This window comes from Macaca fascicularis, chromosome 2, assembly GCF_037993035.2.
Source record: "Macaca fascicularis isolate 582-1 chromosome 2, T2T-MFA8v1.1".
Taxonomy (NCBI): Eukaryota; Metazoa; Chordata; class Mammalia; order Primates; family Cercopithecidae; genus Macaca; species Macaca fascicularis.
The window spans coordinates 147,178,892-147,193,472 of record NC_088376.1 but is presented as its reverse complement, the minus strand read 5'-3'; the positions used below and the strand labels follow the sequence as shown (position 1 = coordinate 147,193,472).

The window sequence follows — 14,581 nt, the reverse complement described above, 5'->3', positions numbered from 1 at the left end:
TCTGAATATAGAATATAGAAAATCTGTCTCTGATCTTTAGGATGCTCAGAAGTTTTAAAATTTAAAATTGAATTTTTCAAAAATTTTTGACTAGGAAATTATATAAATATATATGATATAAAAAGGTACAAAAATGCATATATGAAATGTAATGTCATACCCCACCCCACACCCACACCATCCAGGTATTGTTACTAATAAATTGTCAGCTCAATATTTGCATCTAAACAACTGTGCTATTCTACCTCCTTTGTACATGAAAATAACTGTAATTTCTTATACTAGTCCACTATTGTTAGACATATAAGTTGTTCAGGAATGAAATACTAGTCAAATTGCAAGGCATTAAGGAATCAGTGGATAATAAACAGAAGACACAATTTAGATGAGTCTGGTGATGAAGGGAGAAAGATGAGATGGTAGTTTGGAGAAGGAGTGAGTGGCATAAAGATCAAGGGATGTTATTTTTAAAAATAGGAGTTTAAGCCTTCAGTCTCTTTCCTTCCACTATTTCCAGGGAGAGAGCAGAGGATAAATGGAAGAAAGTGAGGAGCACAAGAGCCCAGTAATGAGGTTATCCTTGATATGCAGAAAGGACCCTTCTGAAACAGGAGGCAAGGGGAAGATAATAGGTGACAATTCAGAGAGATTTGGAAAAGAAGAGGAGGGAAGCTGAAGAAATTAATGGTATTTGGGAAGTGGGGATGAAAGAATGATTTGCTTCTATGTTCAGTCTGTTTTGAAGGACTTTGAAGAGTATTTTCCAAAAACCACGTTAATAAGACAGAGCCATAGTATTATTTTTTGTGATTAAAGAAAATACATCACTTAATTTTTATGAGTAAATTTGGAGTGAATGCAGATTTTGAGGGTCAAATTCATACTGTTATAACTTACAAAAGCTAACATATAAAACACAGTGTTGCTTTATTAAAAATGGTAGACATATTTGAGTCCAAACCTGGGGCAGTTTTGCATGCACAATACTCCCACCTAGTGGGTAAGTTTGTTGATGAGAATAAAATTTAGATTTTTAGGTTGCTTAGTTAGTGGCGATTTGGAGTAAATAAATAGTCCTAAGGGTTATTTCCCATAAGCCACGAGAGTTTGATGACCTGCTTTTCTCTTTAGAAATGCATGAGTTGGGAATATAGAAGCTGAGTATATTCTTTGAAGAATAAGGAATCTGCGCTGATTATCTTGCCTGGACTCCCCTTTTTCTAGATCCATCCATCAGTTCGAATACATTTCTGATACATCATTTTTGATGCTGTCAGTTTATTTAAAGACATACTCGTCCATGTGTAATTAAGTTCTAATAGTGGTTTAAATTCCTGCTTCAAAGAATGGTGTAGTCCTGCCAGTGCTCTGTAGTGAACTTACAAGCACCATCTCCTGGATCCCCCTCTTAGTGTATTAAAGGCTTTGAGAAGTCCTACATTAAGCGTAACTGTTAGGTTTTGTTTAATTCAGTAATTCCTAAATTTATTTGACTGCCAAACCTTTCTGTCCTCATCATTTCCATCTTACAAAACTGGTGTTTGTGGAGATACTGAAGGCAACACTGGGCCATGTTGTTCTTTAGTTGTATCCTGGCCCCAGAGTCGGGTCATAGAGAAGAGGCCCTGTGAGTTTTCCTATCTCCTCCACAATATTCTGACAGGCCATCTGCTGAATGTGAGTGGCAGCCCTTAACCTTTCTATATAAAACCATGTCAGAACTGATCGCAGATGCACCCTTCCTTTGCTGTCCTCAGATTCTGAGGCCCCTTAAATGTGTTACTCAGTTCCACTAAATCACGGAAGAAAAATCAATGTCATTTTCGTGTTTGGGGAAACATTTATTGGGTTTCATGTTTTAAAATTCCTGATAGAAATTGATCTCTAGTGGTGCTTTTTATTGTAAATGCCAATGAACAGTACAGTTCCTCACTAGAATTTCACAGTCATAGTTTAATCATCTATCCTTGATAAAACAAATGTTTTAGATACAGACTTAATGAATCATCTCTCCCTGTGTGCTTCTGTAAACACAAAATGATTCAGCTATTGCTACCTACTGAGATTTCATTTTGCTGTAATTTTATCAGTCTTGTAGAGTCTGATGGACTGTCATTGTAAGAAGAGCAATTTTCAGAAAAATATAATCTATCAAGAGTTTGCAGGTCTTTTCACATTTAATTAGTTATTTCTGGCTTTTAGACTTCATTAATACAGCATGAAAGACATAATTTATTTGGGGAATGGCCCTGTTGGTTAATAGAGAAATTTTTGATTGTTTTCAGTCTATACCTGACTGTAATATTTCTCTATTTGATTATCGGATTGTTTATATCAGATTTACTCTGGAGAACCTTGTTGAAAATAGAGATTTTAGATCTCCACTTCAGACCGAACCACAATTGGTGGACGGGGTGGAGAAGGGGATGGAGAATCTGCATTTTAAATGAACTCTTTAGGTGCTTCTTAGGTACACTAATGTTTGGGACAGCCTTGTGTGAGCTAGTTATATGCTAATCCTTTGTAAAAACTTGTTTTTTTCATAAACCTATTATTTCAAGTTTCTGTTAATTTTCACCTGAATCTTTGCTGTTCTTATTTTGAAATGATAGCAAGTGTAATGACCTCCTTGAGCACATTTTTGTTGAGCATCTAATTGCCATAAAGCTGAGCCAGGTAGAGAACCTGCTATAATCAGATAAAATGAATTAAAACTCACTAAAAAGTTCCTGTTTATGGAATTGTCTCAAGTCATTGGTACTTTTAGGTAGCTTGAATTTTAGCCCATCAGAATTTCTAGCATGCTTTAAAGAGGTGGAAAATTGAGTAGGTCTGTGTAAGTGTGATTCTAGATGAAGTCCTCATAGCATATTCCACAAGCCTTACATATCTGTCTTCTTAGTGTGCCTCTTTAGGTCTGACATCTTTTTGAGACCCAAGTCTCTCACTTCTGGTGCCACCTAGGCCCCTGTGTCTGAATATCTCACCAGCACCTGAGATGCATCATGTCAGACACTCAGCTTTATCTGCAAACTTGATTTTTCTCTCCCTTTTTTAATCTAATGGTTCTACTATTTTTCCAGGTACCCAGTTGTTGAATCAGAATGTGTTTGCTATTTTACATGAAAAGCATTTGATAATTCACAATAATCATCAGGGATCTTCCCCCCTTTTCAGTTCTGTTCACAAAAGGAAACCGCTGCCCAAAACTGTATATAATTTGCTCTCTGATCGTGATTTAAAGAAAAAGCTAAAAGAGCATGGATTATCTATTCAAGGAAATAAACAACAGCTCATTAAAAGGCACCAAGAATTTGTACACATGTACAATGCCCAGTGTGATGCTTTGCATCCTAAATCAGGTAAAGTAATAAAACAGTGAGTTATGCTTACCTTGTGGATAAAGCAATTTTGTATAAATCAGAAATTATAGACCATAGAAAAATATTGTAAATAAGTACTTTTTAGATAATAGATAAGACATGCAAATGTATTCCTTCAAAAGGTACCTAGAGTATGCTATGATAAGCCAGCCTTCCTCTCAGCCTGCCTTCTAATCCCCAGATCCCTTCTCAGAGGCACCCCATTGCCAGTTTCTCATGTGCCTATCTAGGGAGAGTGTGGTGGGGAAGAGTGGATCTGGAGAGCCTGGGTTACAGTGCCCGTTTTTCAGCTTTATGGCTTGGTGACCATGGGCATGTTACTTGATATCTCTGTATCTCAGTTTTCTCATTCATAAAATAAGGGTTATAATACTACCTACTTCATAATGTGGAGTGGAATAAATGATAAAAGGCATGAAAAGTGCCTAGCACAGTACCTTAGCAAGTAGTTAGCATTCAGTAAATGTTGCCATTATGATTATAGTACACAAACATATATCCTTTTCATTACTGTTTTTACAAAATGGTAGTATTCTGTGTAGTGCACTATTTAATGGTTGTTTCTTTTCATTAAACCACACACATATATTGGAGTTCTTTCTGTTAACATATAGAATTGTCTAATTTTTAAAAACTTGGAGAATAACATGCAAACATTAAAACACACAAATTTTAAGTATATTGTTTGGTGAATTATCACAAAGTAAATTTCCTAAAGTGAAATGTCATTGTAGCCCCTACTGAGATCACTACCAGCATCCGAAAAGCCCTGTCTGCCTCCTCCCATTCACTACTTCATTCTCACATTTGACCACTATCTTGACTTCTAACCCCATATGTTCATTTTGCCTATGTTTGATCTTTAAATAAATGGGACAATAGCTTATGTATTCTTTTGTGCCTGCCCTCATTTGTGCAACATTATAAGATTAATTCATGTTTTTTTATATGGTCGTGATTTTTTTCATTTTTGTTGCTATCTGGTATTCCATTGTATAAACGTATCATCTTATCCACTGAGTGTTTAGTAAACATTTCACTTTTTTCCCACTTTTTCTCTATTAACAATAATGCTGCTATGAATAGTCTTTTATATATCTTTTGGTGCACATAGGTGCATGTTGCTGTTGGATATATATATATACAGGAATGGAATTGGTGTTATATATTTGCAGATGTTCAGCTTTAATGGATACAGCCCCAAATTCAGTAGTCGTGTACACTTTCATCAGGAAGATATGAGGGTGTCAGTTATTCTGCACCCTTTACAACATCACCATTGTTAACTCTCCATTTTAGCCATTCTGGCGGGTCCATGGTAGTACCTTTTTGTTTTAATTTGCATTTCCTTAATGACATAATGTTCAGCACATTTTTATATGCTTGTTGGCCATCTGGATATCCTCTTTGGTGAAATACCTGTTTAAATCTATGTCCAATTCTTCTGTGCTGTGGGTCTATTTTTATTCTTATTTGTGGGAGTAACTGAAATTTCCTGGATAAAAATCTTTTGCTGTATGTATGTATATTTCTAATTTCACCTTTTCACTCTCTTAATGGCATCATTTGAAGAGTAGAAGTTCTTAAAATAGTCCAATTCATTACATTTTTCCTTTGGATCAGTGCTTTGCCTTAGCCTACTTCAAGATCATGTGGATCGTCTCTTATTTTCTTTTAAAATTTTATTGTTCTTTCTCCTAAATTTTGATGTACTGTTTATCTGGAATTGATTTTAGCATGTGTTGTGAGGTAGAGGACAAGATTGTCTTTTTTTTCCCCATATGAATAACCAATTGGTGCAGCACCACTTATGGACATGCCATCCCTTCTCCCACTGAATTGCCAGAAGTCTTGACTCAGAATCAGCTAATTGTACATGTGTAGGCCTGGACATTGTTTCATTCCATTGGGCTATTACTTACCCTTGTGCAGGATAAATAATGTGTGTCTTAAGTACTTTATAAGTAATTTATGATAGGTCTTGCTGTCTGGTAATATAGTTCTTCCAGTTTCGTTTATTGAGGTTGCCTTGTTTTTTCTAGGCATTTTGTATTTCCATGTAAGTTTTTAAATTGGGATTATATTGAATTTATAGATCAATTTTGGGATAGTTGATATCTGTACAGTATTTGAGTCTTCCAATTCATGAATAGGGTTTATCCCTTTTTTCGTCTTTGATTTTTATCAATGTTTTGCAGTTTTCAGTGTGAAGATCTCATACATCTTTTTAAAGAGTTATTCTTTGATATTTTTGATGCAGTTGTACATGATGTTTTGTTCTAAAAATGTCAGTTTTTATTAGTTGCTTGTATAGAAAAGTACAACTGATTTTTGTATAGTTTCCTTATATTCAATGGCATGTCACTTTTTGTGTGTGCTCTTTTTATTGAGGTATAATTTACTTACGATGTAATACATCCTTTAAAAGTGTATAGTTAGGTGAATTTTGACAAATGTATATTGTCATTTAGCCATTGCTCTAATTGAAATGTAGAACATTTCCTTCATCAGCGAAAGTTCCAATGCCCCTTTGCTGTATATTCCGTCTTTTACTCTAAGACCTTAGGAAACACTGATCTCTTTTTTTGTCCCTATAATTTTACCTTTTCTATACTGTCACATAAATGAAATTACACAAATTGTATAGTATGTAGCCTTTTACATACGGCCTCTGTCACTTAGCATACTTTTGAGATTTTTCCATGTTGCTTTTACCAGTAGTGCATTTATTTTTTATTTTATTTATTTATTTATTATTTATTTGAGACAGAGTCTCTGTGTCGGCCAGGCTGGAGTGCAATGGCATGATCTCAGCTCACTGTAACCTCAGCCTTCCAGGTTCAAGCGAATCGCCTCAGCCTCCCGAGTAGCTGGGACTACAGGTACCCACCACCATGCCGGGCTAATTTTTGTATTTTTATTAGAGACGGGGTTTCACCATATTGGCCAGGCTAGTCTCAAACTCCTGACCTTGTGATCCACCCGCCTCTGCCTCCCAAAGTGCTGGGATTACAGGCACGAGCCACCGTGCCTGGCCAGTGCATTTATTTTTTATTGCCAAGCAGTGTTCTGCTTTATAGCCATGCCACAATTTGTATATCCCTTTGCTTATTAATGGACAACTGGACTGTGTCCAGTTTTTTTATTATCAGTAAAGCTATTATGAACATGGGTTCACAGATCTTTACGTAACCATATGTTTTCATTTCTCTTGGGTGGAGTGGAATTGCTGGTCATACGGTAAATGTAACTATAAGAACCTGCCATACAGTTTTTCAAATGACTGAACCATTTTGCATTGTGAGAGTCCCACTTTTGCCACACCCTTCTAACACTTAGTATTTTCATTCTTCTTAATTTTAGCCATTCTAACCAATGTGTAGTAGTGGTATCTCATGATGGTTTTAATTTGCATGTTCCTGTGACTAGTGATGTCTCCTGTGTTTTGATATTTTTATTTGTTACTTATATATTTTATTTGATAAAGGCTTGGTTGAAATATTCTGCCCCTTAACTCTTTTTATTGATTTGTAAGTTATTTATATATTCTGGATACTGAATTTGTTAAATATATGTGTTGTGACTATTTTATCTTAGTATGTGGCTTACCTTGTCATTTTCTTAATGATGTCTTTGAAGAGCAGAGAGTTTTAATTTTGATGAAATTTAGTTTACTTTTTTTATGATTTATGCTTCTTGTGTATCATTTCATGATTTTTTATGTATACAGTTGTGTTGCATGTCAACAAAATATATGTTCATCCTAAGATCACAAAGATTTTCTCCTGTGTTATTTTCTAGGAGTTTTATAATTTTAGCTTTTATATTTAAATCTATGATCCATTTTCATTTAGTTTTTCTGTATGGTGGAAGGTAAATGTCAAGGTTTATTTAAAAAATATGTATATCTAGTTTTTCAGCACCGTTTGTTAAAAAGATTATCCTTTCCCCATTGAATTACTTTGCCACCATTGTTAAAAACCTGTCAGCCGTGTATATAGCATGTGAATCTATCTAGAATCTATTCTGTTCCACTGATCTAGGTATCTGTCCTCTCACTCATGACACACTCTTGATTTCTGTAACTTTATAGTAAGTCTTAAAATTATCAGGTGGTATAAGTCCTTCAACTGTGTTCTCAAAATTGTTCTAGGTCCTTTGCAATTCCACATAAATGTTAGACTCAGTTTTGTTGTTGTTGTTGTTTTTCCCCTAAGAAATGTCAGGCTATTATCCATTCTTGTTGTTCACTGTTTTCTGAACACTGAGTGTAGAAATAGCCACTTTCACTTTGCCCTGATGTTACAGGCATAGCAGAGCATCTGCATCTGTGCTGCTGGCAGGTCCAGGACAGCATCTGCAGGGCAGTCAGTTTATTAGTGTGTACCTTTTGGGATTTTGAGTGAGATTACATAGATCAGCTTAGAATTGATACCTTAACAATGTTAAGACTTTTAATGCACAGTCATGGTATGTCTCTTTAGGCCTCCTTTGATTTCTCTCAATAGTGCTGTCTAGTTTTTTATGTACATGTGTTCCATGTATTTTGTTAAATGTATCCTTAAATATTTCATGTCTTTTGGTGCTATTGTGAGTGGTTTTAAAATTTTTATTTCTCATTGTTTATTACTATTTTAAAGAGTCATGTTGATATACTGATTTTTGTATATTTACTTGTATACTATTAACTAGTGAAACTCACATGTTTCTAATTGCTTTTTTATAGATTTCATAGGATTTTTATATACACAATCAAGTTGCATGCCAATAAAAACAGTTTTATTTATTTATTTTTTTCAGTCGATATGCCTTTTGTCTTTTTGTCTTTCTATCCTTGGTTAGTTGCATTGGTTAGAACCTCCAGTGCGATGTGAAATAAAAGTGGTGTGGGCAAATATCCTTTCCTTTCTCCAATCTTTTTTTTTTAATGAATTTTTTAAGAAAGGATCTCTAACTTTCCTCTGAGTTTTCAAGGTTCTGTCTCCCCAGAAGGAAGAATGATTGCCTTCAAAAATCATTTGAGTGATAATATTATTGCATCAATATATGTTCTTTTAATTCTGGAATACCCCAATCTTATAGGTAAAGCATTTAGTCTTTCACTATTAAGTGTGATAGGTTTTCATAGATGCCTTTTATGAGGTTGAGGACATTTCTTCCCTTCCTAGTTTATTGAGAATTATGAAGGTGTGTTGAATTGTCAATTTCTTATTCTGCATCTATTGAGATGATTATATTTTTTATTTATTCTGTGATATATTTATAACATTGAGTTTTATTCAGTTTATTGAAATATAATTAATATAATACTGAGATATAATTCATACCCACCTAAAGTATGTATACAGTTCAGTGGTTTTCAGTATATTCACAGAGTTGTACAACTATCATCACATTAAATTTTAGAACATTTGTTATCCTGAAAAGAGCCCAGTATCCATTAGCATCATTTTCTACCAACCCTTCCAGCCCTAGATAGCCACTAATTTACTTTCTGTCTCTATAGATTTGTCTGTTCTGGATATTCCATTTAAGTGGAATCATATAACATGTGGCCTTTTATAAACTAACTTCTGTCACTTAGTGTAATGTTTTCAAGGTTTGTCTGTGGTCAGTACTCATTTATTTTTGTGCAGTGATCTGTAAATGTTATGTAAATTTGCTTGATAGTGTATTCAAGTCTTCAGCATCCTTGCTGATATTCTGTTTACTGATTCTATCAATTACTGACAAGCTTTTTGAAATATCCAACTATATTTATAGATTTTTCATTTTCCCTGTCAATATTTTCAGTTTTGTTATATTTTGAATCTCTTAGTATTATTATGTATCTTCTTGATTAGTTAGCCTGTTTATTATTATGGCATATATGTCTTTGTCTCTGGTAATATTCCTTGTCTCAAAAATTATCTGATATGAGTGTAGCAACTACTTTATTTCATTTTTCTTTAAATCTATTGTATCATTATATTTAAACTGTGTTTTATTATAAGCCATATATGGTTTGGATTTTCTTTTAACTTAATTTGACATGCTCTACCATTACATTGTAGGGTTTAAACTATTTTAATTTCATTTATTCTATTTGGTTTGGTTTATATCTGCCATCATGCTTGTTTGCTATTCTATCATTCTTTTGTTTTTTCTTCATTTCCTGCTTTCTTTTAGATTAACTGAGTATTGTTTAGTTTTTTATGTTATCTTCATTTTATGAGCTATACTTCTTTTTTTTTTTGTAGGAGTGATTGTTCTAGTTTACTATATGCATTTTTAACTTATCTCAGTGTACCTTCAGTTAATAGTATACTACTTCATGTGTAATGGAAGGACCTTATGACTTTCATTCTTTGTACTATTGTTGTCATAAATTTTTCTTCTACGTATTTTAAACACTCTATAATACCTTGTTACTATTTTTGCTTTAAACTAAATAAAAATGGAAAAGAAGGTCTGTATTTTACCTGCACATTTACCATTTTCAGCATTCTTTATTTCTTTGTGTAGATCTGGTTTTCATCTGGTGTCATTTTCTTTTGCCTGAAAAACTTCTTTTTTTTTTCTTGATTTCCACAGTGTTTGGACATTTCCTGAAAAACTTTATTCGTTCATTCTTTTTCTTTTTTTTTTAAGACGGGGTCTTGCTCTATCACCCTGGCTGGAGTACAGTGGCGCAATGATAGTTCACTGCAGCCTCGGACTTCAGGAATCCTCCCGTTTCAGCCTGCCAGGTAGCTAGGACTACAAGCGCATGCCACCATGCCCAGCTAATTTTTGTTTGTTTTGTAGAGACAGGGTCTCGCTATGTTACCCAGGCTGATCTTGAACTCCTAGCCTCAAGAGATTCACCTGCTTTAGCCCCCCCAAAGTGCAGGGATTACAGGCATGAACCATCGTGCCTGGATTATTCAATATTTCTTGTAGTGCAGATGTGCTGTTGAGACAGATTCTCTCAGCTTCTGTTTGTCTGAAAAAGTCTTAATTTTGCATTCTTTTAAAAAACTTTCTATTTGGAAATTTATAGGAAAGTTGAAAGACCATCATAATCAATGCATAGACTATACCGTTTGTACAGATTCACCTATTGTTAGCATTTTGCCTCATTTGCTTTATGAATTACTTTGTTCCTCTGTCTCTCTTTTTCTGTGAATGTATGTGTCCATATAATTACACACGTATTTTTTTTCTTTGTCTGAGAATAAGTTATATAGTGTTTACTCTTTATTCCTAAATACGTCCTTATATTATTTCTTAAGAAAAAAAGATTCACTTTTTTTGCCACTGTAGTTAGTACTTGTAGTAAATTTAACTTTGTTATAATACTTTTGTTCATCTATTCAATTTTGTCAGTGGACCCCATAATAACCTTTGTAGATTTTTTTTTCCTGCAGTACATGATCCAGTTTTGGAGCACATATTGCATTTAGTGGTAATATCTTTTCAATCTCTTTCAACCTGAAATAATTCCTCAGCCTTTGTCCTTTATGACACTGGCCTTTTAAAAGAATACAGTCTTTGTTGTGTGTGTGTGTGTTTTTCAAGTAAAATGTTCTCATTCTGGCAGAAAATTCAGATTATGTATTCCTGGCCAGAATACTATGTAAGTGATGTTTTGTCTTCAGAATATTATATCTGGAGCCATTTGACATCTGTGTACCCCTCATTTGTGATATCAGGCTTGATCACCTGGCCAGTTTCTCCCTCATTTATACTTTACATCTGCTGCCTTGCTACTAATAAGTCTGCAGAGACACTTCAACGCTATGTAGCTATTCTCTACCTTATTAAGATTTCACCCCTATATTTAGCATCCTTTGGTAATTTTTATCTAAACTAATCTTTTCTGTGATAGTTGCAAAATGATGATTTTTTTCAACTTTAGCATTCCTTTCACACTTGCTAATTGATACTTGGCATGATTCTGAAAACAAGAACCCTTCCCTCTGCCTTATTGTTTTATTTGTCTCTTATGGATATAGATTCACAGATTTTTAACTCATTACTTCTCTTAATTAGTTTTGTGTTTGTATTTTTCCAGATTTGGCCAGCAGGAGCGTCTTCATTCTAATTCCTGTCCTCATGACATACCCCCGTTATTTTCATTGCCATTTTCTTATTTCTAACATAACAACATATTGCAGGCTTTTCTTGCTCTTCCATATCCCAACCCTGAAATCAACCATTTCTCTGAGGAGCTCTGGTCCTTTCTATTGGTGAAACCAAGATATGGCTACCAGCTATGCTCATATATATACATATGCACACATGGATACAAATATACATACACATGCATGTATGCATATGTATACATGTAAATCCATGTACACTTACATGTTTCAAGGCTTTCAAAAGTATTTCATACAGTAGCAGTTTTGTTTTGTCTCCAGAGCATTAACTGCCTGTTGGATCATTTTTATGATGGTAGGTTTAAAATTCTTGTCAGATGATTCCAGCAACTGGGTTGTCTCAGGTATTGGCATCCTGTCTTTTTTCATTCGAGTCATGATTTTCCTGATTCTTAGTATGTCAAGTTTTTTTTCAATTGTATTCTGAGTATTTTTTGTATTCTAACGACATTCTAGGTTCTATTTAAAAATTCTAATTTAGCAGAAAGTCATCTTGTTTAAGTTTAGCATGCAGATCCTGGCCTGCTTTTGTAGGCTGTGGTTCTAGTGATGATTTAGTTCCCGGATCCCTTGAAATGTTATTTTGGTCCACTTTATTTAATTGCTACCTGGAGACTGTTGTGAATACCTGATATTCCACACTGTGGTTCAGTTTTCAAACCTTTTGGCATATTAATTGTAAACAATTTCACATGTTGGTTGGGGATGCTCTACACAGGCTGAAGGAATTCTTTCTCCAGGTTCCTTCTCTTTGATATTCTCTCCTCAGTTACTAGTTGAGAGGGTGCAGTTGTCACCTGCCATCATTGGATGGGGGGTAGAAGTCTGAGCTCCTCACTAGACCGACACTGTTGCTATGGGAGGACATCCTGCACTAGGACCCCTTCCACCTCTGGTTAATGGGCAGAAGTCCACGCTCCCCACTTGCTCTCTGATAATACTGCAAAGGGCAGGGAGCATCAGCAGGGTTTTGCCTGGGTAGGTCAAGTATTATCAAGAAGGTTTCTGGGCACCCTCTTTTTCAGTCCTTTGCTTAGTAAGAGTAGATTTTTCTTGAAGCTTTTTTGTCTGTTCCTCTTGATGTCTCTGGGCTTTTCCAGAGCCTAGTCTATAAGATACAGAATACAAAGATACCTCAGGGAACTCACCACAGTGTCATTCCTCACATGCTGAGGTCTTAGCCAGTCCATCTTCCTCTTTGTACTTTCCAGAGTTCTCTTACAGTTGTCAGTTATATATCAGGGTTTTTAGTTGTACTTAGTGGAGAAATGAGTCTAATCCATCTTGTTTGGAACAAGAAATACTTTTTAATGTATTTTAAATTTCTGTTTTAGGAGCAAACACATTTAAGATTGTTATGTCTTCTTGGTAACTTGACCCTTTATCACGGTATAATTTCCCTCTTTTTTTTGTTTTTTTGAGACGGAGTTTCACTCTTGTTGCCCAGGCTGGAGTGCAATGGCACCATCTCAGCTCACTGCAATCTCCTCCTCCTGGATTCAAGTGATTCTCATGCCTCAGCCTCCCGAGCAGCTGGGACTGCAGGCATGAGCCACCATGCCCTGCTAATTTTTGTATTTTATGTAGGGATGGGATTTCACCATGTTGGTCAGGCTGGTTTCGAATTCCTGACCTCAGGTGATCCACTCGCCTCGGCCTCCCAAACTGCTGGGATTACAGGCATGAGCCACTGCGCCCGGCCCCTCATTTCCTTCTTTATCCCTAATAACATTCATTGTTCTGGAGCTTGTTGTGCCTCATATTAATAAAGCTCCTCCAGGTTTCTTTTCATGACTGTTTACATGAGACATCTCTTTCCATACTTTTATTTTTAACCTATCTTTTTATTTAAAATGGGTTATTTTTGATAGTATATAGTTTGGTCTTGCTTTTTTATCCAATCTGACATTCTCTGCCTCTTAATTGGTGCTTTAAAACCATTTCTTTAATGAAATATTGATGCAGTAGGCTTTGAATTTAATATCTTGCTGTTTTTTTCTTTGTTCCATCTCCTTTTTGTTATCTTTTTTTGCTGTCTTTTGGATTGAGCATTTTTTATTATTATATTTTATTTCTATTATTGCCTTATTACTTTACCTCTTTTTCAAAAAATTTTAGTGGTCTCTCTAGGGTTTGCAGTGTACATCTTTCATTAGTTACAGTCAAGTAATTATACAGCCTCACTTGTAAGAAACTTTTCACAGTATACTCCCAACTCCTAATTATTTGTACTGTTATTGTCATGAACTCCTTTTACATATACTATTAACACAATACGTTGCTATTGTTTGTCCATTAAACAGTTATCTTTTAGAGTAGTTAAAAATAAGAAAAAAGTGTATTTCATACTTATCATCATGTTTACCATTTTCACCAGTTTTCATTTCTTAGGTAAGTTTCTCTCTGGTTCTACTTGAAGAACTTGTTTTAATACTTTTTGTAATGGAGGGCTGCTAATAATACTTTCTCTTAGCTTCAGAACGTTTTTGTCTTTCACTTTTGAGAGATATTTTCATTAGAATTCTGGATTGGGAGGCTTTTTTCCAATGCTTTAAAGATGTCACTCTATTGTTATCTGGCTTGAATAATTTCTGATGAGAAGTATAATGTAATTCTTGATTTTTCTTTATATAATGTATCTTTTTCCTCTGATGGCTGCATGATTTTCTCTTTGTGTCTATGTGCATGTTGCTGTCATTTTTGGTTTGTTTTTATATCTGTGTTGCTTGATCTTTGAGATTCTTGCATTTGTGGTTTGGTGTCTTTCTTATATTTGGCAAATTCTAGACATTAGTTCTTCAACAATTTCTTCTCTTCCCTTCTTTCTTCTTCTGTGATTTCTATTATGTGTATGTTATATTTCTTGATATTGTCCTATAGCTCTTAGAGGCGCTGTTCTGTTACAGTTTTTTTTTTTTTTCCTTTTCCTTTTTTTTCTCTCTGTGTTTCAGATTGGATAATACCAATCCAATTTTAGGTTCACTGATTCTTTCCTTAGCTGAGTCAAGTTATCTGTTACTGTGTTGGTTTTATGTATCTCTATCTATATATCTAACATTTCCATATTATTCTTTC

At 34.7% G+C, this 14,581-nt stretch overlaps 1 protein-coding gene and 1 non-coding gene across 4 annotated transcripts in view; one reads left to right on the top strand and one right to left on the bottom strand.

The window, feature by feature from the left end:
- RAD18 (RAD18 E3 ubiquitin protein ligase) overlaps positions 1–14,581 on the top strand; it is an 81,049-nt gene that overhangs the window by 26,037 nt on the left and 40,431 nt on the right. For all 3 annotated transcript variants that reach the window (XM_045385853.3, XM_005547693.5, XM_045385852.3), the window contains exon 7: positions 3,178–3,362. In XM_045385853.3, coding sequence (XP_045241788.2) covers positions 3,178–3,362 — 185 coding nt within the window. The remainder of the gene's footprint in view (positions 1–3,177; positions 3,363–14,581) is intronic.
- On the bottom strand, positions 7,601–7,738 carry LOC123572070 (small nucleolar RNA SNORA43). The gene has a single exon (XR_006696410.1). It is a non-coding gene; the product is annotated as a small nucleolar RNA SNORA43 (small nucleolar RNA).